Source organism: Erigeron canadensis, chromosome 3, assembly GCF_010389155.1.
Source record: "Erigeron canadensis isolate Cc75 chromosome 3, C_canadensis_v1, whole genome shotgun sequence".
Classification (NCBI taxonomy): Eukaryota; Viridiplantae; Streptophyta; class Magnoliopsida; order Asterales; family Asteraceae; genus Erigeron; species Erigeron canadensis.
In genome coordinates this window covers 46,084,947-46,109,993 of record NC_057763.1, presented here as the reverse complement: position 1 = coordinate 46,109,993, position 25,047 = coordinate 46,084,947, and the positions used below count along the sequence as shown (strand labels likewise).

Below are 25,047 nucleotides of genomic sequence, written 5' to 3'. Positions count from 1 at the left end.
CTTGGTCCCAACAACTTACAAAGCGTATCTCACATCCTTCAATTAATTATATTGGCTGAAATTCCTATGCATTAACCAAATCACCTTGTCACGAGGTGCCTTTTTTTTCTACTCACTGTAGCCTTTCTCGATCAGCTCGTGTGGTATACAAACGTCCCACTAAACCGTTATTATACAACACGTAGCCAACACACTCCTAACACCCGCGTGAAGTCGTAACGAAGAATCGATCCTATATTCCTATATAGGTCCACTTTGTCATTTCTATCAAGCTAAACCATAAGGGGCAAAGGTGTAGTGTCAAGAGATTGACAAATTGGCAAGATTGACAAATTTTCTAGCCAATGATAACATGACATGTGTCCAATCAAAACTTTGCCAAATACTAGCCAAAACTTACCAATCTACATGCTATAGTGCCAATTCTTGAAAAAGGAAAAAAAAAAATCACATACGCTCCCAACGTTCACTTCCAGATAAAACAAAAAAAAATGGTCACTTTCATACGCTCCCAACGTTAATATGCATCGGCCAAAACTAGTCGATCTTCCTTGCCAAAACTTGCCGATTGTGCTTGCCGAAATTTGCCGATTCACGTGCTATAGTGTAGCTGATTTGCCGAATTTGCCGATGGTTTTAGCCAACTACACCCTTGCCCCTAAGCCGTAGCCAACCCCGACGTGGGGTGCTCGGCGTGTCCCCCTCCTCTTCCTGCGTTAACACCCCCTCTCTTCTTGCCTCTTCCTTTTTTGTCTCTTCCTGTGCCGCCGAGCATAGACGAGCGATGGTGGGGTCCAAGCGGGCCATGACCTTAACGTAAACTAACAAAAAAAAACAAATTATTGTTTTAATTTCAATGAATGACCGTTTGGTTGTTTTTTTTTGTGTGTGTGTTTTCCACCTTTTATTTAAACAACACCACTCACTGAATGACCTTTTTTTTGTTTTCCACCTTTTAAAATATTAAAACAGACTTAATTCAAATACTAGAACATACTTAATTCAAACGAAAGGGGGCAACCGTGATAAGTTTTCTGAAATAATGCTCATATCTGAAACCCCTCCCATAAATCCAACGGTACTCCTGATGCACTGTTGCGTATAGCAACTGATCAGATTGCCTCTATGCATTCAACCTCGTATAGATTACCTTAAACATCTTACATTTATTGTGAATATTCTGGAAGTGACCTAATAGTTGAGATTTGGTTTGTGGACCTTCAGTCGTGCACCCGTTGAAGGTTTCAGATATGTAGCTCCAAGTTGTTTGGCTTAGCCTTGGGGTTTCCGTTTCACATTTTTGTATCCAACACCTGCATAACAAAAGATCTTTGGATTGAGTCCATAGTTGTCTCGGCATTTTGAAATTGAATGGTTTGCAGAAGTAAAAAATAAGTTGGAAGAAGTTGATTTGATATGAAATGGCTGTGTGAAGTTGAGTATAAATAGGGGTAAAAAAAACCCAATAAAAAGCAAAAAATGCCTCGTAGCCGTTTTTTCCAAAAATTCGAATTAATTTTTGAAAATTCTAAATTAGCAACGGTCATCAGTGAAGTGGGTTCCACATACCAAATATAATAATGAAAGTTTATAGTTATTTGGTAATTATATATTTTTGATAAATATAAAATAAGAATAAATTAAAGTTGAGGAAGAGATGAGTAAGAGGTAGGGTTGGTAGTGAGCAGGAAGATGTGATTTAAGGAGAGAAAAAAGCTGATGTGACAGTTAAGAAGAGCTATAAGGTTGGTTGAGGCCTAACTAATGACTCTATCCTAGTAATTCACTTCCAATGTTATCGTCGTTTGCTCGTCAGTCAATTCTCTTTAAAACTCGCATCATGGATAGTGTCTAGTCGTTTTTTAAAATCGGTTCCTTTCATCACTTAATTGACGAGCGAGTGGGTTCATTCTCAATTCCAAACGCTACTTTTTTTATTTCTTTTATTTTTAATTTAATAAATTTGCTAGACAATGATAAAAACATATATGTTAAAAAGTTTGAGAAACAATAACTTGTCATTAAAAATAATCGTATACAACTCATGTTAATTTCGTAGGTTTATTTAAAATTTTATCAGTATATTAAACACCTTTCAAAAAAGCAGCACCCACTTTTTGAACATGGATATAAAGTTTAGTTCATTTTGTGACTTTATTATAAAAACGTTATATTAAATGTGAAGTGATAAATCTACAACAACTATTAACCATCTACAACAAGTGTATATGTTTTACTGTACATTTTACAACTGGGTAAAACATATATTGTTGTGGATGACCAAAAATTAATGTAGATATATCATTCTCCATATTAAATACTTATATATACATATGAAATTTACTATATTTCCAAGAAATATTTATGATCTTATTAAATATTTAACGCACGATATTAATTCTATATCTAAAACATTTCTTACTTTAAAGCAAACATTTTATTAGAATAAATGAGTAAAAAAGTATATTTTTGTTTGTCTGTTTCATGATGCAATATATGAATATTTTTTAGAGAATGGTAATATAAGGCTATTGATATGTTTAGATATGAAATGTTCACATATTAAATTTTAAACCAAAAAATTTATGGACTCAAACATTTATTCATCAAGAATGTTAAAATATTAATATGTGAGAGTTTACACACATAAATTTAAGTGCCGGAAAATATTAGTATGTGAGAGTTTACACCCATAAATTTAAGTGTCTGACAAAGTTAAATTCACTATTCCCTATTTATTAATATTATATTATTATATTGTATATACTCTATGCTTTCCTTCTTTTATTAATTGTTTATTCGTCTTCTTAAATCTTAAGTCATCTTTCTTTCCATCTCTATCGATATTTTCTTTCTCATTCTAAAAATGGAGATGAATTCTTCATCCACCGTCAGCCATCATCACCAATCGCCACCGCCAACACCCGTCACAATCTCCGATCCAAACAACCCATATCCAACCACCTTTGTACAAGCCGACACAACTTCTTTCAAACAAGTAGTCCAACTACTAACCGGATCATCCGAAACACTTGTCAAACACGCCAACACTATTACTAGTCAACCATCTAAAAACCCGATCCATTTAACCAAAACCAGCCCGACTAAAAGACCATCAAAGCTTTATGAACGTAGAAACAGTCTTAAAAACTTCAAGATCAGCCCATTAGTTTCTGGGTCAACCCGAGTTATTAGTAATTCTAACATGCCCGAGATTTTGTCTCCAAGTTTACTTGATTTCCCATCTTTGGTTCTTAGCCCGGTTACGCCACTTATACCCGACCCGTTCAACAGGTCTCCGGTGACTGATGGTAGCCCACCGGGTTTGGATGTTGAGGCTGAAGAAAAAGCGATTGCCGGTAAAGGGTTTTATTTACATCCGTCTCCGGTCACTACTCCGAGGTCGGAAAATGAGTTACAGCTTTTGCCATTGTTTCCGGTGACTTCACCTAGATGTTCCGGCGGATCTACTTCCAGTTCTTGATTTATATTGCTTCTTTTTTAGCTGTAATTGTAGTGAGTTCATTAATAATTTTCTTATCTTATATAATATAGTTTTTTTTTTTTATATAGAAAATATTGACTGTTGCTACGTACGAGCTTGTATACGAATTAGATTCCTTGTTTGTGTGTGACAATGAGTTTTTGAATATTTTAATTTTAACAATGTAACATACATCTAGATTGAATGTGACGTAAGTTTGTTTTTTATTGAACGTTTAATCATTTTTATTGTTAGTATTATTACGTTATGTACTTATGTACCTGTTATATGTGGAATAGGCGGTCAACATGGAACATATGTAATTGTCAAAATAAAAATTAAAAACACAGTAAAAAACATGTAACATATGTTGTCAGTGTGTGTAAGATGGACATGTTAAATTGATATGAGAACAACTCAAAATAGAGTTTGTGTGAAAATAGATTTCGGTTAAATGAGTTTGGGCTGGGTTGTTTGCGTCTTTGCGATAGTGGAAATGATTTTCATACCACAGATAAATCTACCACATAATACAACTTTTAAAACACATTGTATAAGCTATTAAAACATATGTATAATAGATTTATTAATATATGTGGTACAAATATCATTTATCTTGCGATAGAGATGCACAAAGATCGGCCATAGTTTGGGTTGAACTTGAATACAGTAAATTTCTATTTTAAAAGATATTGCTTTATGATTATGACATTTTTTAAAGAGTAAATTACATTTTTCGTCCCTAAAGTTGTCACATTTTTCACTTTTGATCCCTAAACTTTAAAAATTATAATTTTGACCCTAAAGTTGGCCAATTTTTTCAATAATCGTCCTTTGGCCTTACGGGCTACGACGTTAAAAAATGGCCGTTAACGTACGCACATGCTAGACACGTGAGGGCACTAATGTCATTTTACCATACACCAAGGGACGAAAAGTGAAAAAATAGCTACTTGAGGGACAAAAAATGAAAATCATACAAATAAATTTATTCTTCCATTCTTTCTTTTCCGATCATCTTCTCCGATCATTTTTACCGATGGAATTTTCCGACTAGACATTTATTTTTCGATGATACCTAATAAAAACTCGACTTTGAATCCAAATATAAACCATAAACAAAATCATTTACTCAAATTCATGACATTCAAAACATAACCAATCAAACAAATTATAGTTCAAACATGTCAGTCATTTTTTTTTCTTTTCTAAATTTTGGTTTTAATTCAAAGGGAGATTGTGGATGGTGGTGATTCTAGGTGGCGGTGGTGGTTGGTGGTGATTCCAGTCGGCGGCGGTTGGTTGGTGGTGAATGTAGACGGCGGTGGTTGGAGGTGACTGTAGATGGCGGTGTTTGGTGGTAATTGTAGGTAGCGGTGGCTAGTGGTGATTGTAGGCGGTGGTGGCTATTGTTGATTGTAGTGGCGGTGGCTGTTGGTAATTATAGGCGGCGGTGGTCGGAGGTGGCGGTGGGTGGCAGTGGTGGTTATAGACGGCAGTGGCTAGTGTTGGTTACAGACGGCGGTGGCTGGTAGCGGAGACTGTTGGTGGTGGTTATTAGGTGGTGGTGATTGGGGAGGCTTGAGGGTAAAGGGGAAATAAATGTCTAGTCGGAAAAGACGATCAGAAAAGAAATAATGGAAGAATAAATTTATTTGTATAATTTTCATTTTTCGTCCCTCAAGTAGCTATTTTTTCACTTTACGTCCCTCAAGTAGCTATTTTTTCACTTTTCATCCCTCGGTGTATGGTGAAATGACATTACCGCCCTCACGTGTCTAGCACGTGCGTACGTTAACGGCCAATTTTTAACGTCGTAAGGCCAAAGGACGATTATTGAAAAAATTGGTCAACTTAAGGGTCAAAATTGTAATTTTTTAAAGTTAGGGATCAAAAGTGAAAAACGTACCAACTTCAGGGACGAAAAGTGTAATTTACTCTTTTTTAAAGTCAAAAAGTCAGATTATTAAGAATAATTAGCAAAATACATCTATCGGGCCCCCATTTTTTAAAATGGGCCAACATTTTTTAAAAATTCTTAATTTTATATTAACATAATATAATTATTTATTAAAAAAATATTATTCTATATAAAACAGGTGGATTGTTTTCCTAATGCATGTATTGCATATAGAGTGTTGTTCCGGTGACCGTGACAACTGTGGAAAGAAGCTTTTCGAAACTTAAGCTATTAAAGTCATATTTGCGGTCGACAATGCCACAAGAATGGTTGAATGGATTAGCAATACTGAGATTTGAGAATGATTTATTAGATAATATTGATCAATAGTCTTGCTTCAAAGACGCCTAAATAAAAAAAACATTATTCAACCAAGAATGTAATCAATAGTAAGTTCTAACTATCTTTATGATAAGAACATTTCGTGTTTAATGAATCTTATAAGCAATTAATATTTTTTTTTACACTTATAGTAATTATCGTAAAATATATATATATATCTTTTTTTGTATATGGCCCCCCAATTTTTAAATTCGATCTGGTACACGTAGATTAAAATTCACTTGGCGGCCCTGACATCCACCACTCGTCACCACTAAGTACCATTGTCGTCATATCACGTGGATATTCGTGTAATAATATAATATATTCATAAAAGTGAAAAAAGGTATTCATACAAGCATTTAATGTATAATTAATGTAATTTTAATGTAACGTATGTAATCTAATATGTAATAGGATATTCACACTATTTATATTCTTTTTATTGAATGTGTTTTATTTACTTATATTTCATTTATTTTTGAACAACATTTTCTAACTTCATTAGACTTTTTTCTTAGAGTTTGATTTCTTTTTGAGCCATTAGTAGTTTGTTCTTCATTCGATATTGAATCGGCGTCATATCCTTGAAACTTCAGGTAAACACTCATTGTTATTATAATATATTTTGCCAAAATGAGTTTTGATTTTTATAATTGCAGATATAACTACAGTACTATGGATATCTTTGCCATGCAAATGTAAGTCTCTTTTCTATCTCTAAAAGGATTTGGTTAAACTTACATTAAAATAGTGAATCAGTATTGCCAAAAACTTCAAATTCTCCGAGTTAAACGAATCCATCTTCTTTTTGTATATATGAACATGGTATCCGCGCGTTGCGGCGGATATCATTGAAAGAGTTTCGATTGTTGTAATCTTAAAATCTTTTATTATCGTTAATTACGACCTCCTTTTGATCTTGAAATATTTTGATCTCGTTAGTTACGACTTTTACTTTATCGGGATCCATATGAATAGTCCATATGAATAGACGTTGTACCGTCATAATTGCCGACTCCATATGAATGTGTTGTGTGTATTTTAGGGATAGAGAAGACATATATTAATGTTTAATGACTTAATGTGTCTGCTTTTGATGAAGGGTATTTGTATTTATTGGAAGATATTTATTGGGAGAGGGAAGACTAATGGGGTGAGGAAGGACAAAAACATAAAATCGCATGTCCCAAATTTTGTTAACTTAATTTTTAATAAATTATATATATATATATATATATTATATGATGATGTATTTTTCATAATTCATAAGTAATTGACACAAGAAAATTCAATCTTATCGTTAAGAATTTAAGATGACTCTTCACACAACACAATATGATCCAAAGTCCAATCAACACGGTCCAAAATAAAGGGTTGATTGTTATATTTTGTGTTTATTTATTAGACGATTAATGAACAAAATGTTTTAATATAACTAGACGAATACCTACACAATGCGACGGCGATGGCGGTATTGACGACGTGATGGTGGCGGCATCATAGTGTAGGTCAGATGTAAAATGGTAGTGTGGTTATTTAAGAAAATTTGGGGTAGTTTTAGTTATGAGTATATTGTGTTTTCATTAGGCTCATGGATAATAATAGTTATATAGGACATTTTAAGTATCTTAAAGATAGAAATTTTGAATGAAAAAGAAGTAGTTTTTAATTTATATTAGGAAGTAAGATATTTATTTGAAGGTGTTATAGAGTTTTACTTTTTATTTTGAATATTTCACAAAAAAAGTGTATTTTTAAGGTAAATTTAATTTAGCCTTTTGATTTATCTATTCAAAGCTTTCCAAACAGGGTTTGAAGAAAACACAGCTGGCCCAATTCCAAGCTACAAGTTCCAACTTCCAACTATCTATATCTATATCTATATCTAAACTTCTATCTTACTTAATAAAACAAACCATCATTTTTTTCCCTTTAAACTTTTTTTCTTTGAAAAATCAGAACTACCCTTTTTTTTTATTCACTAATTTAAACATCTTCATCTAATATGCCTATAAAACCTTTAATGAAGTAATTTACAGTATAGATCCCTCAACACTTAAAAAAACTACAATACCACTTCTAACATCAATTATTTTTACATTCACCACCATCACCGTCCCCACTCCCCACTACCAACCCCACTACCACCTCCGCCATCACTACCCAAGCGCCGCTGCATTGTGCGGACATAAGTCTAGTTTTTGTGAAACACCGATGATTTCAAAATGTTCCTCGAAATATTTTTGGACGGGATGTTTTTATACTTTAATTTAGTAAAGATTTATATATAAAAATGAAAAAAATAAATACCAAAAGACATTGGAAAATTACCTTTTGTTGTAAGAAGTAAGTTGAAATAACTATAATGTTTTAAAACTGTGTTTTTATTTAATGAAAAGTTATTTTGGTATTATAAAACGGAAAAACCAATATACTTTTAGAAGCATAAAAGAAGCATGTTTTCTCTCATAAACTTTCCATGAAAATTACATGTTTAAATATAAAATCTTTCCTCTCTGAAAATCATGATGGAAACATGTTGCTAGAAGCATACTAGTTAGCCCCATTATAAAAAGAGTATCTTTCTAAATGATATATAATAAGAAAAAGATACTTATATTTTTTTTTTGACTAGTTTAAATAAAAAGAAATACACATTTTAACTTTAGCCAAAAAAAAGTTCATCACTAATTTTGCATCTTTCAAATAAATGTTTTGAAAATTAAAATAATAAAAACGTGTTGAGTTGGGCCCTGGAATGAAGTTGGGCTACTTTTATATGGCGTCCCTGTGGTTATTTATAATTTAATTTAGGGATAATGACTTGTGGATGTAGTGAACTATGACAAAATGTTTATGTTATGTTGATCTAATCGGGGGTCTATGTTATGTAACGAACTTACCAAAACTGTCTAAGTGATGCATACTACCGGGTAATCTACAGGTAGCTAGTTACCATCCAAAGGGATAATGACCTGTGAATGTAGTGAACTATGACAAAATGTCTATGTTAAGTATTGATCTAATCGGGGGTCTATGTTATGTAATGAACTTACAAAAACTGTCTAAGTGATGCATGTTATTTATTGTTTCCAACTCCTCCGAGTATTTGAGAACTGGTATTTTCTTGTTTCCATTTAGTTATTTATTAATATCCTGAAAAGAGAAATGATGAAAGTTGAGGTCAAGGGGATTTGATCTTTTCAGCTTTAGGCTTGTCATGCGTTCTTCTAAGTTTGTTGTTTTGTTGCTTTAACTAAAATTTAGAATTTAGTTATTCTTTCTCATTTCAAATCTAAGTTATGCTTCAAGAAGCCATGTAAGAATACGCCCTCTAGTCTCTCATTGTTTGTTTGTGTAGGTTGTATGTATGTACCCTTAGATTTGTGTGTGCCAGTGTGTATGTTGAGAATATATGTAATGATTGGTTTCAGGTTCTTGACCTTATAAGGGATCGTAATCTTCAAATGCGATTTTAATTTTTGAGATCTTTCATTTTTTGGTATATGATTGTGTTAGGGTTGATCTGAAAAATGGGGAGGTAGGTGGCGGCCAGAAGATATGATGGTGTTTATAGTTTTTATATAATTACAGAACTTATATTTCCATAACTTATATTTATTTATATATGTTAAATAAATAAATTAAGATTCAAAAATAAAGGGAAAAAAATTGATGACTGGCTTTAACCTGTAACATGCATCCCTTAGACAGTTTTGGTAAGTTCGTTACATAACATAGACCCCCGATTAGATCAATATATAACATAGACATTTTGTCATAATTCACTACATCCACAGGTCATTATCCCTTAAAAAAATGGATGGTAACCGGGTACCTGTAGATTACCCGGTAACATGCATCCCTTAGACAGTTTTGGTAAGTTCGTTACATAACATAGACTCCCGATTATATCAATACATAACATAGACATTTTGTCATAGTTCACTACATCCACATGTCATTATCCCTTTAATTTAATTTAATTTAATTTAATTTAATTTAGCTTTAAATATATTTTCAATTTTGTTAGGCTACATTTTTATATGCTTGAGCACATGTTAAGAAATGGAATGAATGAAACGGCGGAGGTATTTTGTAGAGAGGCCGACATCAGAGAGCCCCCTTCTTGTACGTATCGATCTCAAAATTTAATTACTGCAGTCCTATATTTGAAAATGATAGCGAAATGATTATCATTGTTTAATTTATATTGAAAATACTGATATTTAGTATGTATGGTGAATTTCCCCCTTAGATTATTAGTTAGCACGTAAATGGATAACCGACCCGGTCCCCCACAGATTGTTCTATGTCTGTATCTTGGTAGTATGTTTTTTTTTTTTTCTTAAAAGTTAACGTTTCACTTTTGTTTGTTTGTTTGTTTGTTTTTAAAGGGTTAAACTTGCCCGATGGATTTCTATCGAATTTGTGGGGTGAATTTTGGGACTCTCATACATGGGAGCATGACCGAGGCAATGAGACTACGGAAGAGGAATCTTATTCTCAGGTGATGATCATCATCAATCAAATTTACAAAGTCTTTTGTTTCTCGTGCCTGTAAATAGATGTTGTATATTTATATGCAATTGTATATCGTATGCAGCCCGAGGCTCAGGCTCAATCCCAGGATGAGGCGGTTACCGTTGCTGCCCATGGCTATGTTCATGCTCGAGCTCAACCGCAAATGCATGTGCAGTCCTGGGCTTTTGCCAATAGTGACAATGTCATACACCAGCATATTCAACCTTACAATTACAATGTCATCATAGTAAGTCCGACATCATTGGCTGTTGAACAACATAATGTGGTTCGCCATTATGTGAGCTTAGATGTTCGACAAAGCAGGGCTTTTTCAGACCCTTCAAGCAATCTTGGGTAATCTCTGCATTTATAAAACTGTTTTAGTGAATGTTGTTACTTTCTTCATTATGTTTGTATTATTTTCTGCATTTGCACACTAAACATTTTATTTATATAGGCAAAACGTGGGTCAAAGTTCACAAGGGTCGCTTGACGAGGTATGGTGCTATATAGGTAATATTGCATAAGAGAGTCATATAGTTTTATTGCTTTTATTTAGTGGAACCTTTACTTGTGTTACAGGTCAATCCACCAACACCAACATTACCACCACCTACTACTAATACTAATGAACATGTTAGTCGAGAACTATTTGATTTAAATGCTGATTTTGATGATTTCAGTAGTAGTCAATAGTGATCCTTGGCATTGATGGTCTGAAAAGCAGTTTTTAGCCTTTCAAAATAGTATATTTTGTTTGAATAATACTCTTTGAACCGCCAACTATATATATGGCTTCTTTATTCGGGTAACAACTTTAATTTACCAATTTTATGTTATATGTCCTTTATAGCATACACTTATATGTGAGGTATAAGATTCAATGTTGAAGTTATGATCAAATATAACTCGAAGGATAGTCACTTTCTCGAGCGAAGACTTAGAAGGAAAGTAGTAGTTGTTGAGTTTTGTGAGTAATGGCTATGTCATGGTGTGTTTAATTCATAAGCATGGCAAGCCATGGCCATTGGCAATTACACTTGACCTAGCAACAATAACAAGCATACTTGATTCCACGAGGAACAAGATTACTCCACCCAACAAGTAATTTATTAAAATACCATAACGGAATCTCTTCTTGCGTTCTCTTTTGCCTCTTTGTCTTTAAGCCTCATGGGTTACGGTCTTGTCCACTCTTGTGATGTAAAACCGTGCCATATGGTTATCTAACGGGAATTATGACCCGGAACAACATCTAGATCCTCTTCTATTAGACACCTATAGTATACGACCTCACTCTTATATATTTAGGATTAAACTCAAATCGTACATTAGCATTCTTATTTTGAGATAATGTAGGTAGTTGATTCCAATTAACTTCACAATTGCACCATATTGAATTTTGCAAATTGGATTTTTATGCTAATCAAGATTGGCATTGCTCAAGATGCCGTATACATGAAGAATTACTTGTTCGACTTTGGTGGGTATAGATGAAAATTGTGATTATTCATTTATATATTCTTAAGTTCTAGTCAACAAGTTAATCATGGTGTTGCCTTTATAATCTTATATTCATTCATTTTATAATTCTTTTTTTAGAACGGAAACTTATCTTACTCCTAAATTACACGAATGCATGTGATGCAACCGCTTTTGAACCCTCTCCCTCCCAATAAATAAAATTCTCGAAGATAAAAACTTTGTAGAATAAAGTTGAAAGAAGCCCTAGCTAAACCTTTGTAGCTTTAGTCACAAGTATGAGACCCAATCACAATCATTTACTTTATTCTAATAAAAACTATATTTCGTCATTATATTGTGAGGTTCTACGTATTGGACGGTGATCGCAGCGTGCACAAGTAGGGTGCATTGTATTAATTTCTGCTAAGTGACTCATAGCAATGGTTCAAAGTAGATCTAACATGACGATCAAAGCAAGTAAAAAAAATCTCGAGGGGCACATACATGAACCTGTTTATGAACTTGTATCACATAAAGAATATAGAACATCATAAGATCTTAATTTCATGCTATATATATTGTTTATTTCTTTGCATTGTATATATAATGTATAAATCATTATATATGTTATGTGAATCTTTATCGTTAATGTATTTCCATATATTCCAATATAACGGACATGAATTGGCTTTCAAATTAGCTAACAAGATTTATCATGTTTATTCAAACATAAGAGGATCTCTTCTATCCCATTGAATCGTGAACTTTGTTCGTCCTTCAATTTTGACTAGCCAAAGTTCATGGCATTGAGAATAATATAATTCGTAATATGTTAATCTAATGTTAAATGAATTATATCGAGTGATCTTTGTTATAGGAAGGCCAATGATGAAAGGCTCGAGCAAATAAGATGGGGGTGGCGGAAATACGGATGCTTATGTGTTAGACATGATAACAATTAAAGTTTTTAGAATGAAACTGAAAGTTGTGGTCAACAAGTTGAAGGACGGATAAAATGATTTGGCGTGTTAGGATAGGGCAATAAACAATGGCATATGTGTGTGGAAGCCTTCACATTAGAGGCTTAAGAAAAAATGGGCAAACAAAAATTAGGTGAGAGGATAGACTCAAGCAGGGTAGGCTTAAGCTTTTTGGGGGCTTTAGGCGAGACCAATTTAGGGGCGTAATTTATAAGCATACAAATTAAGTATAATGGGTCTTAAGGTTCAACCCTCGAATGCATCTCATATCATTAGCATGTTTGGATAAGAAAACTGATTTGAAGCATAAAAAGAAAAAGTTATATTAGAGATGAAATACTAATTGAGCGTTGAAGAATGAAGACTTTCGAAATTTCCACCATAATGTAAAAACCATTTGAAAGATTGGAAAAGTATAGGCATCAAGGCATGTAGCATATTAGTTTTCTTAAAACTCAAACTGAATATACTATTATACTTAAGGCCAATTCTTAAAAAATTTGGGGGCCTTTATGACTTGGGGCTCTAGGCCATTGCCTAACTCACTTCTATAATAGAGTCGGCTCTGGACTCGAGTTTTGATCCCTAGGAGCTTGTTCAATGCGAGTGCATAACATTTGATAGGAATAAAAGGATTAGAATTTGGGTAGAAGAATAGAGAGGATAAATGATTTTCCTTATGCGTCTAGTTTTCTTTAGGCTATCTAAGTGACCTAGGGTGTATATATATATAATAATTAATACTTAATCTAAATTTCAAATTTCAAGCTTAAAAGTGTCCATATTTGATAGATTAGTGTTCATACTTTCAAAAGTTAGTGTTTCTTATGTTGTGTTTAAGTTTGGACAAAGAAAAAAACCCATGTAAAACTGAAATATCACCGAAATTTTGACCAACTTTAGTAAATTATCGGGACCGGAATTTGGATTTAAATTCTAGAAGTGGGCCGAAAACCGAAATACCACTGGTACACCATCAAAATACCACCAAAATTGACTAGACAGCCTATCCCTTGAGGGATTGGTATGTTCATTGTTGTTAGGTCAAGTGTATGGGACCATGGTTCACCATGCTATCCACCATGGTTACCTATCGCTTTAAAACTCAACATCAACTATTTTAATTCCAAGTTTGCGTTTGAGACAATGATTGTCCTTGAGATATTTTTATCCTAATTGCCACATTAACCTCATACTTAACATAGAAGGGTATACAATAGAGAATGATATATAAGAAGAATTTGATTAATTAAATTCGTTATCCAAATATAGAAGCCATCAATATGGTTGACGACGTGACGAGGTCAAACGGAATCTACTAATTTGAAGAGCTAATGTTACTTACTATAATCATCGTCCATCGACGTGAAAGATCTCTATTACCGGTTGAATTCCCCAAAATCAGCATTTAGATCAAATGGTTCTCGACTAATACGTTCAAAAGTAGTAGTAGGATTAGTAGTAGTAGTTGGTAATGTTGGTGGGTTATGTGTTACACGAGTAAAGCCTCCACTAAATTATAGTAATTAAACTTTATGATTCTTATAAATGTATGCAATATTAGGAATTTATACCATAGTTGGTGAAGTGACCCTTGTGAACTTTGGCCCGTGTTTTGCATATAAAGGTAAAATGGTTAGCGTGGAAATGCAAGAAATGATATACGCGTAAAAAAAGAAGATTCATTTAAGAAAGTTCATACTTACAGATGTTACCCAACATTGCTTAAATGGTCTGTAAAAGTCCTCCACTGTTAAACATCTAAGTTCACATAATGACCACACTATGTTGTTCAACGGTTAATATTCTCCGACTTACAAATGGTTAAATGTTAAGTGTGGGGTTAAAAAAGCTTGGTATATGACATTTTCATTATTAGCAAAGGCCCAGATTTGCACCTGCGTTTGCGGTTGAGTTTGAGCATGAACATAGCCATGGGCAGCAATGATAATGGCCTGAGCAATATGGTAAGTGAATTTCATGTTTGTAATAAGAAATTTCTGAGCTCCTATTAAACATAATACCATTTATGAGGTCGGATATTTTAAATTAGGATACGTCGTCTTGGCATCTCAAGCGGACCCCTTTTAGTACCTGATCAGCTTGTTGGTCGTCCAATCATATTTAGATGATCAAAGGAAGTGGGATGGTCAACAAGTCTTTTTTTTACTTATTGCTGCTTTACTTCACTTAATTTGGTATGCGCTGTAAATAATTGTCATCTGATAAAATTTATGGAGTGACCTTATTTGGTATTGCTCTTGCTAAATATAACTGCATCAATACTGCAAGGCTGCAAGCTTTTGGTATCCATATTTTAAAATTCATCACCATCTTCTTGTTTCAGTTACTTACCATATACGTCACAGGATGGCGATAATCTGGGACATCAAGCATGAGAAAAACATGGTTATTATGAATTATATCTTTATTTTTGGTTATTCAGCATGGGATCATGACATAGATACAGGTACTTTGGATGTATCGGTGTTTTTTTTAAAAAGAACTTTATAATTTTTATATGTTTTAAAAATGTCTGCAGATGTGAAGTTATTAGTTGACAAACTATATGCATATTTTAAGTTGTGCAGTTAGCCTTTTTGATGTATTCATTTGTTCAAGCGTGTAAAGCTACTTATCCTTCTTTGTTTAGGAAGGTTTGTGAATGTGGTGTTACAAGAGTAGCTCCTTTGGAGGATGCTCGCCACTTGGCACGCAGTTGTGACCGACTCTGACAAGAAGTTGAGACACAGGTATAATTTACTTTGATATGTAGAAATGTAATGTTTTATCTCTTATTTGCTTCTCCTTTTCTTTTCTCAGACTGCAGTTTGTGTTCTTGTCATATGGAAAGAACGTTTATGGACGCACTGCTGCAGTTTTGGCTAGAAATAAGCAGGTTTGCTTTCTTATATGATCCTTACCTTTTCTTCTTATTGCTCTATAGAGGTTTATCTCCCTTTGTTTTTCAAATCTCTGTTATGCACATGGATCCAAGATGTCATATGTAGGCTGCCTTTTTTAAAATTTACTTTTCCATAGTTTATTTCGCATCTATTAGCATGCAAATATTTTGAAATGTGATGCATCATTTCTCTTTAAAACAGTTTATGAACCTTAGAATAAATTTCATTATCGAGTCCCTTTGTTCCAAAAAAAGGTGCACTTTGATTCTCTTGTTAGATGTATGACATTAGATTTGATGTTGTCAAAAGGAAAAAAAAAAGAACTTTTTGACCCAAACATAAGGTGGCAACTGGATAAATAAAAATTTTTGATCTTTATTTTGCTTTTCTGGATGTAAGTGAGGATATCAAAGTGCTGATACATCAAGTTTAGAAAAGAGTGACACGCGTAACATATCATAAAACTTGCTAGACTATCTAACAGTTAAAACTTGCTAGCTTTAAACCTAAAAGTTGGAAAGAAGTGTGAGGTCATAGTCCTATAATTGATCATTTTAGTACGATCTTTGATAATATAGCTCCAAAAATTGTCACGTAAAACTTTGTGATTTAACTTCTTTTTTTTATGTTTTTATTTTTAATTTTGCTTATGTGCACATATCATATATAAAACTTCATTCAAGTAATCTTTGTCCTTTGTTAGTTTGTAATACTAACTTTCTTGCTTAGGTAGAACTTATCATATATACTATTTCATGGAAGTGATCTTGCAATTGGACACCTAAATACCAATAGACAATGCATGTTGATTTTTGTTTATTAGGATTCATCTGCCTGATGGATTTATAGGGATGAATGGGTGCAAGTTTTGGAAATGTCATAGTTTAGGAACGTATGCTACATCTAACAATGGTGAAGCGTTCACCATCATCAAATTTATCATACATTATTAATTTTTAGCATTCTTAGAACAGGTACCAGCGTTACCCTAAAAGTTATTGGCCCGATTGAAACCTTATAAACAAAAACACTCATTGCAAATTCTAGAACTCACTTGGTATTTCAAAATCCAAATAATTGTAGCTAAAATTTATAGGGATTAGTACTTTAGAATGCAAACAACTTTATATGAATTGTCATAGTATATATGGAACTTCAATCCTGTGCATTGTTTGTAACAAACTTTCAAATCTTGTGCATTGTATGTATCCGATTATATGTGGAAATCATATAAGCTGCCACTTGTAAGTTTTTGATTGGTCAAATACATACAATGCACAGGATTTGAAAGTTCATTACATACAATGCATATGATTAAAGTTCGATACACACTATGACAATTCATGTAAAGCTGTTTACATTTTGAAGTTCTAATCCCAAATTTATATGTTTTAAGTTAGCAGAACAACCACAACTTCTATTTTTCTGGAATTAGCGTTGTGAGTGAATTTGTGATATGTGTTGCATATGGCTCTCTTTTGACTTTTCTTTTTTATCTTTAGCTTAGTGATTGGACTTGTATGATGTATTTTGCCCATATCAATTTTTTTTTGGATATTCTTACTGATCTGATTTTCACCAAAAAATTTTAGCAAAAAGTTTATAATTAGCCATCCTTCAAATGTGTTTCATCACAATACCTTCCACTTAGTAGGCTGTAGTCCTAGATAGGGATTTAAGTGACCGTTTCCATCTAATTCTGGATTAGGCGGCTTATGTAACTAATGGGACATTTAATGGTCTTTAGACAATCATAGGTGCACATTAAGGAGGATAATGAAGTTAAGCGTTTAGTGATTTTTGTTAACTTTAATTGAATACATGATTGTTAATGGACTAATCCAAATGCTATACAGTTCTTTTTTCTTTCATTTGTAGCATGTTTTACCAAATTATATGCTAACTTTACTGAAAGGAAATTTCAACATTGAATTCAGTTCCCAAATAATTTATGATTAAGTCAATGTGAACTATATGAGGCATTTGTATGAACTTGTATATTTGGTGTATATATATATATATGCAGTCAGATTTCAGCACTTGGAATAAGGGCTGTCTATTTATCTTTCGTTGGGTGTAATGACAAACTGACTACAAAATTACTTTTATGTATTACTGTATCTGATGAAAGAGACGCAAACAAAAATAACATTATTGTTTATTGAAGTTAAGAATTCAAACTACCTAAAACATGGGAATGAAATGTTGAGGTTATCTACTACCCATTTGATCAGTCATAGGTAGCGCTCAAATCCATTGGACTAGAGGCTGATTTGATTCTTTTCAATCTTCATTGCTTTCTGCGATGTTGGGTTGTTGGTAGTATTCTTCCATGTTTGATCCTCACACGGCAAAACTTATCAACTTGTATAACACGTGAGTTTCAACTAGATTTACAACAGTAAAATTATTGATGGTTGTTCGAAAATTTAAACATAGTTCAAACTTATATGTAGACTTATATATAGCTGCTATTTGATCCCATACCTATTAACGTATATGTAGTGGGTATTTGATCCCACTTATTTTTTTTATCTTTTTAAGGAGGTATTCTTACATTCTATGTCGTGTCAGCAAGACTCAAGAGTTGTTATATCTGTAACATTGCTAATGAGAAAGAAATGTGCAATGGAGTTAATGGGTATTTTTCTCCATCTTTCTCTAATTTTTATTTATTATTATTTTGATTTATATTTTTTGTATTGTCTATAACAGTCAAGACCATAAGAAGATTGTTCTGACTTTAGGTAAAAGGGTTGGTTTACTCGAGCTGAAAAGTAACAGAATATTGTTGAACAGGAAGTGATGTGCTTTGAAGAGAATAATTTGCACTAGTAATTCCATCATGCGTGGCATCCTCAGAGAAGGTTTTTTTTTTTTTCTTTTTTTTTTAACAAGTGAGTTTATTTGCATTACGGGTTAGACCTAACGTTCATGATTTTTTAAGGGCTACTAATGTTTTATTGCGTATGGTTAGAGGTTGTATTTCGATCCATTTCCTTTTGGGTGGTGGTTTTAGGTATGTTTTTTTCTCAGCTGCAATACATTCTGTAAGCTAAAAAGGAAACGGGTCAAATGCACACAACTTTCTCAATTGCCTTACAAAAAAGTTAAAAATCGATATTTGTATTAGTTTCGTTTTAACCTTATAATATAATGGTGTAAAACATAGGTTTAAATTAACATATGCGTGTGGCGGGTCGTTTTAAATTGGCTTCTAGCTCTTATTAACTTTGAAAGAAGAATACCTACGTATTTTTCCACATCGGACTATCTTATTTTTGGGTCTAATTATGTACGACTAGTTATTAGTAATAGCTGACTGTCTGTTTTGAGTTATTATAAAATTGATAATTCTGATGTTCAAGTTGTAAACAAAACTGTTAGCATTACATAGAAGGGTGAATGGTATATACAAAAGATTGATTAACAAGTTTTAAATGACAAAGAACATAAAACCATATTTTAGTTAATTGGACAAATAAAATAATAATCCGAATGTCTGGATCATATTTGGTGGAGGTGTTGTATCATGAGACCTTGTCTTATATCAGGTGTTATCGATTGTTTGGATCTTATCGGGACAATGCGAGTATTGCTTCCCAGGTTCTTCGCTACGTATTGACATGGCGATTTGGTGATGGAGTGGAAGATAAAACACTCTGTCACTTGTTTTTTGATTGTCCATTTGCAAAACAGGTTTGGACACAAGATGAAATGTTTAGCAAAAATAATAGATGGAGTGTCAGAGATATGGCATCTGATGCGGGTTAATACGTATACCATGTTATATGATTTGGACATTTTATCAAATGTCCAAAACCTTAATTTGTTCAAACTATATGTACTAGATTTAGTCTCATGTTAAATATGCAGGTTGTTTATGACATATTTTAAATAGAATATGTGGTCTATCTTATAGTATAAAGATAAGATAAGATGAACATTAAGATTAAGATTTGGTCATAATAAATATTTTTTTTGAACGACAGCGGATAAATGGCTAACATCTATTATGCTCACGCCTAGTTTTAATCTAACTATATTAAAGTGTGTTTACAAGATTAAATCTGGAATAATTTAAAATCCAAAGTTTGTCAAACCAAATAAATGCAGTTTTGTATTCAGATAATAAATTCATAATAATATGTAATGTTAGTTTCAAATTTTAAAATAACAAATAAGCATTGAATGTGCATATTTGTAATGGGATTTTTTTTTTGTAATGGGATTTTTTTTGAGTAACATGTGTATTTTTTTTATTTTTTATTTTATCATTGAATGTTCTTTTATCCCCTATAAATCTCTCAATTCATTTGCTTTGAACACCACTCCTACTTTTATATATCTCAAAATCAGGATTGTTGCTTGAATGTTGTGGTAAATCCTCACCTTGTTGAACATCCGAAATCACATGATGTGAAACGACATTATGCTGCACAACATTCCATTTGACAACCAATAAGGTGTGACTTACAATGGTTACATGATCCTTTGGGCAGGATGGAACTTTGTGCATTGGTGAGTAGACACTTGATGAATAAGTGACCGTTTTGTTATTAGCAAATACCAAAAAGATCATTTATTAATCTCGTGTCTATAAACCATAACCATTCACCATTGCAAATTTTTTTTTTCTATGCTTATAATGTAACCATGCTAAGTCAACCCGTATTGGCTGCTAGATCGAACGTGTTGCAACATTCTATTGTTCGTCATTATTGCGATTGGGAGATTCAACAAGGTGAGGCTTTTCCGGAACATCCAAGCAAAGCAATCCTGAGTAGCGTCTTCTCATATCTATTCCTTCTTTTTACGTTTGTTTGTTATATTTCTTTCTCTTTTTTTTTTTTGTACTCAGACAAGTTTTCTGTAGACACGACATCCAATTGGATATGATATGCGATGTGGAGAGACTTGTGAAATTTGAACATTCTTGTGTCTATAAAAGAATATTACATTTTTGAGTATTAAAAAAGGAAAAATATGACGAACATAAAAAGTGATAACATCCGATTCGATTTGATACGCGAAGTCAGGATTAGTAGATGTACTTTACTCTAAATGTTTGGCTCATGTGATTTATACTTATATATATGTATGACAATCCATCAACCTATACCCACCCTATGGTTATAGGCTAATGGTGGGCATTTTATGAATATGTGAAGAATCGTGTGGAATCATTTAGTTGTCTTTCAAAAAACAGGAGTTGTCTAATATACCCGTTAGCTACAAACCGACAATGTTCTTAGTTGATTTCTATTACAATTGTTAACCACTCGTCCCCACTGTGCAAACAACTCCCGTGCCAAATTAAACCATACTGAACTCAAATTGGGTTCAGACAGGTTGGTGTAGTTGCATACCACTTGTGTGTTCTAGCATGACAAATTCAGCATTATAATAGTCAAAATATATCAGCAAGCTTGATTCGATTGATCCAAAATTCCTTCGGTAACATCATATCTCTAACCTTGCAATTTCCTAGAGAAGCTATGGACACTTGAAAACAACTAGATAACTTCCATTGTGATCTAGTTCAAGAAAAGAACCAAACTTAAAGAATAACATTGACACAAAAGAATACATGCAGTTTGCTCATGCGTCTACAATTTGATCATTTCCAGAGTTCTTCCATTGGGATGCCACGGTCACGAGCAACTTCACTAAACTGTCTCATTTGCTGGACTGCCACGACAGTTGCTCTAGCATTGTTGAGGGCGTTGTTACTACCGAGTTGTTTCCCCAATGCGTTTTCAACACCTGCCATTTCTAATACGATTCTAACCGCACCTCCTGCAATAACTCCGGTACCTGGGGATGCTGGCCTGAGCATAACCTTAGCTGCACCATAGTCTCCATCAGCCCTGTCAGTCCAGAGTATCAATTAGCCAGATCTACTAATAAATTTGTTGTATGTGAGCTTGATATTCAGAACATATATATGTATCTACATATATATTTAAGGATACGTATTTTGTTACGTATGTGATATATATGTGTTTTCCAGACACATGTATGAAAAAATCCTGAAAATTCCGCAGGAGGAAATTTCGACTCATTTACATAGATAGGTATTATTTTGGTATTTATTTATCCAGGTCGATGGTTTAATATATACAACTAAAAAGTAAGCATGGTCAAAACCCACCAAAGTGTATTCAACTTTCTGACTCGATTCTTCTAAATCACAACCAGATGATGATTTTAGTACAGAATTCGTGTGACCAAACTTGTAGGTTTTTTGGGTAAAAGGGCCATGGTAAGATTGATCAACTTGTTACGTTGATTAGCTATAACAGTTAAAACAGTGTTGGTGGGTCAACCCAATATGTTACGAACTGCACTGAAATTTACCAGTCAAGGCCCAAACTCATGTTGACCCATTACTGGCCAACCTCCCTGACCTGACTAACTTATCACCTCAACAGTTGTTTCATATATGATTCTTTATTGTAAAACCTGCCTATTGACACAACTTCTTAAATTCATCATGCAAGTGATAAGCGTGGGACTCGATTCTTACAGCCCGAAAATTTGGTAAGCATACATCTGCTCCAAGCAAATTAGACTAAGATACTGCATGACCTTTGACAACGAAACCATAAATCAATTTTAAAAATTGCTGTTAAAAAAAATTGACTTAAAATTGGAGAAAAGGGTCGATAAGAAACACAAAGTGCCGATAAGAAACACAAAGTGCCAAATCATCCATAGCACATGTAACAGGCTTTCTGTAGTGTATGGTTAAGTAATTAAACAATTCACGGACTTGAGAACTTATGGAGCACTAAAATAAATAAAGAAAAGAATACAGGAGCCATATTACCTGTGAGGAAAGGTCGAGTACTTGGTCATTGGAACCGTGATTATATTCCTTCGAGCATTAGTAGCTGATTTCTGAACGGCGGCAACAACTTCTTTCGCCTTCCCAACTCCCACACCAACATTCCCTTTCTTATCACCCACTACCACAACTGCCCTAAAGTGCAATTGCTTCCCACCTTTTACCACTTTCGTCACTCTCCTCACCTGCAGTTTTGCAGCCGTTTAATCAATCCAAAATAATTCTTTCCGCAGATTAAACTTACTGGTGTATATATGAAGCTTTCTGATTGTTCACTGATCACTCTCTATAATTCCATATTACATGGAAGATTAACTTTATACCCATGTTCAGGACTAAAAACAGTCCAAAAGAGCCAAGGGCATGTTTAAGATAACTGAATACATAATTGATGAAATGATCCAGTTTCCAAATTTGTTACTTCCACATTTTTCTGCATACATATATGATATGCAGATATACAAAATTACAAATATCCGGTTTCAAACTTCTGTACAAATTGTTCTTTTCTTTTATCGATATCCAAAATGTATATATATAAATTCAGACAATTGCAGTCATAATTCTAGTTTTAAAGGATTACTTTAAAGCAGTGACCTGGGATATGTAACTTTATGCAGCATTGTTTCTTTCCTATGAGACGGTAAACAAATTAGAATTTCCGTGTTTTAGAATTTCCTATGGGAGAGCAAATTTATTATTCGTAATTCAGATGCACACTGCCTACCCTGAGTATTCCTGCGGTCATTCCTAAACCTTTCTGTGGTATCTCCAGATGTTAATTAGGGATGTTCAAACTGAGACCTCTTGTGAGGACATCAGATTGCCTGACCACTAGGCCACATCGGTGGCGGTTTTTCTTTCCTATGAAACAAAGCCAACTTACACTAATTTTTTTTATCATAAAAGTTTTCGTTTTTCTCTGAAACTCAACAATCACTAGCATGACTCAATTTCATTCAATTTCATGCTAGCACTACAGAAATGAAAATCTTGAAAAAACTATAAGATAAAAAATAAAAAAAATGTCAGCAATAGTCAGGCATTTGCAAAATCAACTACTCAAATACCGTATACCCTTTGACATTCTAGGTCAAACCAAGTAACTCAAAATGCAAAATTATCAAAAAAATTAGTAGCAAACACTAAACCAGCATTAAGCCATTGGCATTACCTCTAACATATATAGCCCGCCCAAACCCCATTATATAAACTCAAACATCAACTTCATATCAAACAATGAAACTAAAAATCACTAATTTGACATGAAAAAAGGTAACAATTATAATTTAAAAAACCCAAAATTTGGGCAAAAAAACAAACAAACCTGGACAACTCTTTCTTCAAACCCATCTCTGATTTTATCTTTTTTAATTTTCCCAAAAGAACTTGTTTTTTTAACTTTAGAATCCATAACATAAACATCATTTCCCAAAACAGAAACCCCACTGTAAGCAGGTCCATAAAGTTCTTCATAAGCAGCAGCAATTTCATCTTCAGATTCCATGGCATCTTCATCAAAAGACTTTGGTGGTTGAAAATCTTCAGGCTTTTCAGGTGGGTCAAAAGTGTAAGTCTCATCTGGGTCTTCATCACTAGTCATGTATATTGTTTCAGGGTCTGTTGCTTGGGCTTTAAATGAAGGGAAATTGTGGGGTTTTTGGAGGAAGATTGAGGTGGGTTGATGGTGGTGGTGGTTAGTGGAGAAGCGGCGGAGAGAGAGGGTGGAGAAGGTGGTGGAGAGAGAGGATGTGAGAGAGGCTGCCATTGGTGGTGATGGTGGGGAGAAGATGATTTTGATAGATAAGGTGTGTTTTTTCTTTATGATTCTTATCTTTGAAGAGATATTGGGATGAAAGTTACACTATGGTTTTGTAAATATTATTTGTGACACTAACATGTTGTTTTCAATTACTACAATTTTATTTTGGTCATGAATGTACATGAAGGTGTTCAAATAGTGAGTTTTGGATTAGTAAAACTAATTGAATCGAGTAATTGTTTTATATAGGAAAGTATGATTAACATTTTACTTCGTTACGGTCTTTTTTTTTTCTTTCAGTTAGTGACATGATGTAACCTATTAACATGGTATATGACGAGATCGCTTCTGCATGACACCGAATCTTAAATAGGACCGGTACAGATATCTACGGTTTGTTGTTTCGTGATTAGGACCGGGATGTTATACGAAAATCCTATAGTTTGCGTGATTTTTTGGTGCCGTCCCTGTCCTTATGGATACCGGCTTATATGGGATCGAAACCGATACCATATTTTGGTGATTTTCAAAACTACAAGATAAGTTAATTTATTATTAATCATGATACATAACCTTGATACATGATCTTTGTATTTATAGCCAATAATCTACCTATTAGACCCAAATTAGTACTAGAATACCAATCTCAAAGCTTACATATTTCTAAAAAAATTACAACAAAGACCCAATCCCTAAACTGGGTATGAGAAGGTGAGCTGTAGACAGTCTTGCCTCTACCCAAAGGTAGAGAGACTGCTTCCATAAAGGCTTCCGACCACAAAGAGGTGAAAGT

The 25,047-nt window shown here is 33.5% G+C and overlaps 3 protein-coding genes and 1 long non-coding RNA gene across 7 annotated transcripts; 3 read left to right on the top strand and 1 right to left on the bottom strand.

Moving 5' to 3' along the window:
- Nucleotides 1–2,797: 2,797 nt before the first annotated feature.
- LOC122593786 (VQ motif-containing protein 4-like) lies at nt 2,798–3,690 on the top strand. Its single transcript, XM_043766235.1, has one exon. The coding sequence runs from the start codon at nt 2,867–2,869 to the stop codon at nt 3,482–3,484; it is 618 nt and encodes a 205-aa protein (XP_043622170.1). The 5' UTR covers nt 2,798–2,866; the 3' UTR covers nt 3,485–3,690.
- A 5,611-nt stretch (nt 3,691–9,301) lies between these two features.
- Nucleotides 9,302–10,650, top strand: LOC122592244. The gene is made up of 4 exons (XM_043764437.1): nt 9,302–9,309; nt 9,802–9,899; nt 10,166–10,278; nt 10,375–10,650. The coding sequence occupies exons 1-4, from the start codon at nt 9,302–9,304 to the stop codon at nt 10,648–10,650; spliced, it is 495 nt and encodes a 164-aa protein (XP_043620372.1).
- A 3,234-nt stretch (nt 10,651–13,884) lies between these two features.
- Nucleotides 13,885–19,581, top strand: LOC122593811. Of its 4 annotated transcripts, none has more exons than XR_006322876.1 (8): nt 13,885–14,703; nt 14,790–14,934; nt 15,084–15,206; nt 15,394–15,489; nt 15,560–15,635; nt 18,187–18,283; nt 18,390–18,509; nt 19,197–19,581. It is a non-coding gene; the product is annotated as an uncharacterized LOC122593811 (long non-coding RNA). The 4 variants fall into 4 exon arrangements; XR_006322875.1 differs by having other exon boundaries at nt 13,897–14,703; nt 15,106–15,206; nt 15,390–15,489; XR_006322873.1 differs by having other exon boundaries at nt 13,897–14,703; nt 15,390–15,489.
- A 1,479-nt stretch (nt 19,582–21,060) lies between these two features.
- LOC122592720 (30S ribosomal protein S5, chloroplastic) lies at nt 21,061–24,358 on the bottom strand. The gene is made up of 3 exons (XM_043765011.1): nt 23,820–24,358; nt 22,475–22,677; nt 21,061–21,512 (listed from the first exon to the last, which is right to left on the bottom strand). Exons 1-3 carry the CDS (start codon nt 24,258–24,260, stop codon nt 21,263–21,265), a joined length of 894 nt encoding a protein of 297 aa, XP_043620946.1. The 5' UTR covers nt 24,261–24,358; the 3' UTR covers nt 21,061–21,262.
- Between the last annotated feature and the right edge of the window lie 689 nt (nt 24,359–25,047).

Bases quoted from the DNA above. Each gene is read 5' to 3' on its own strand.
- LOC122593786 (XM_043766235.1), top strand. From the start codon at position 2,867: ATGGAGATGAATTCTTCATCCACCGTCAGCCATCATCACCAATCGCCA.
- LOC122592244 (XM_043764437.1), top strand. The intron at 9,900-10,165 runs GTACGTATCGAT...TTGTTTTTAAAG, and splicing joins CATCAGAGAGCCCCCTTCTT to GGTTAAACTTGCCCGATGGA. The intron at 10,279-10,374 runs GTGATGATCATC...TATCGTATGCAG, and splicing joins AAGAGGAATCTTATTCTCAG to CCCGAGGCTCAGGCTCAATC.
- LOC122592720 (XM_043765011.1), bottom strand. From the start codon at position 24,260: ATGGCAGCCTCTCTCACATCCTCTCTCTCCACCACCTTCTCCACCCTC. The intron at 22,678-23,819 runs GTTTGTTTGTTT...GCAAAACTGCAG, and splicing joins TTGAAGAAAGAGTTGTCCAG to GTGAGGAGAGTGACGAAAGT. The intron at 21,513-22,474 runs GTAATATGGCTC...CTGGACTGACAG, and splicing joins TACTCGACCTTTCCTCACAG to GGCTGATGGAGACTATGGTG.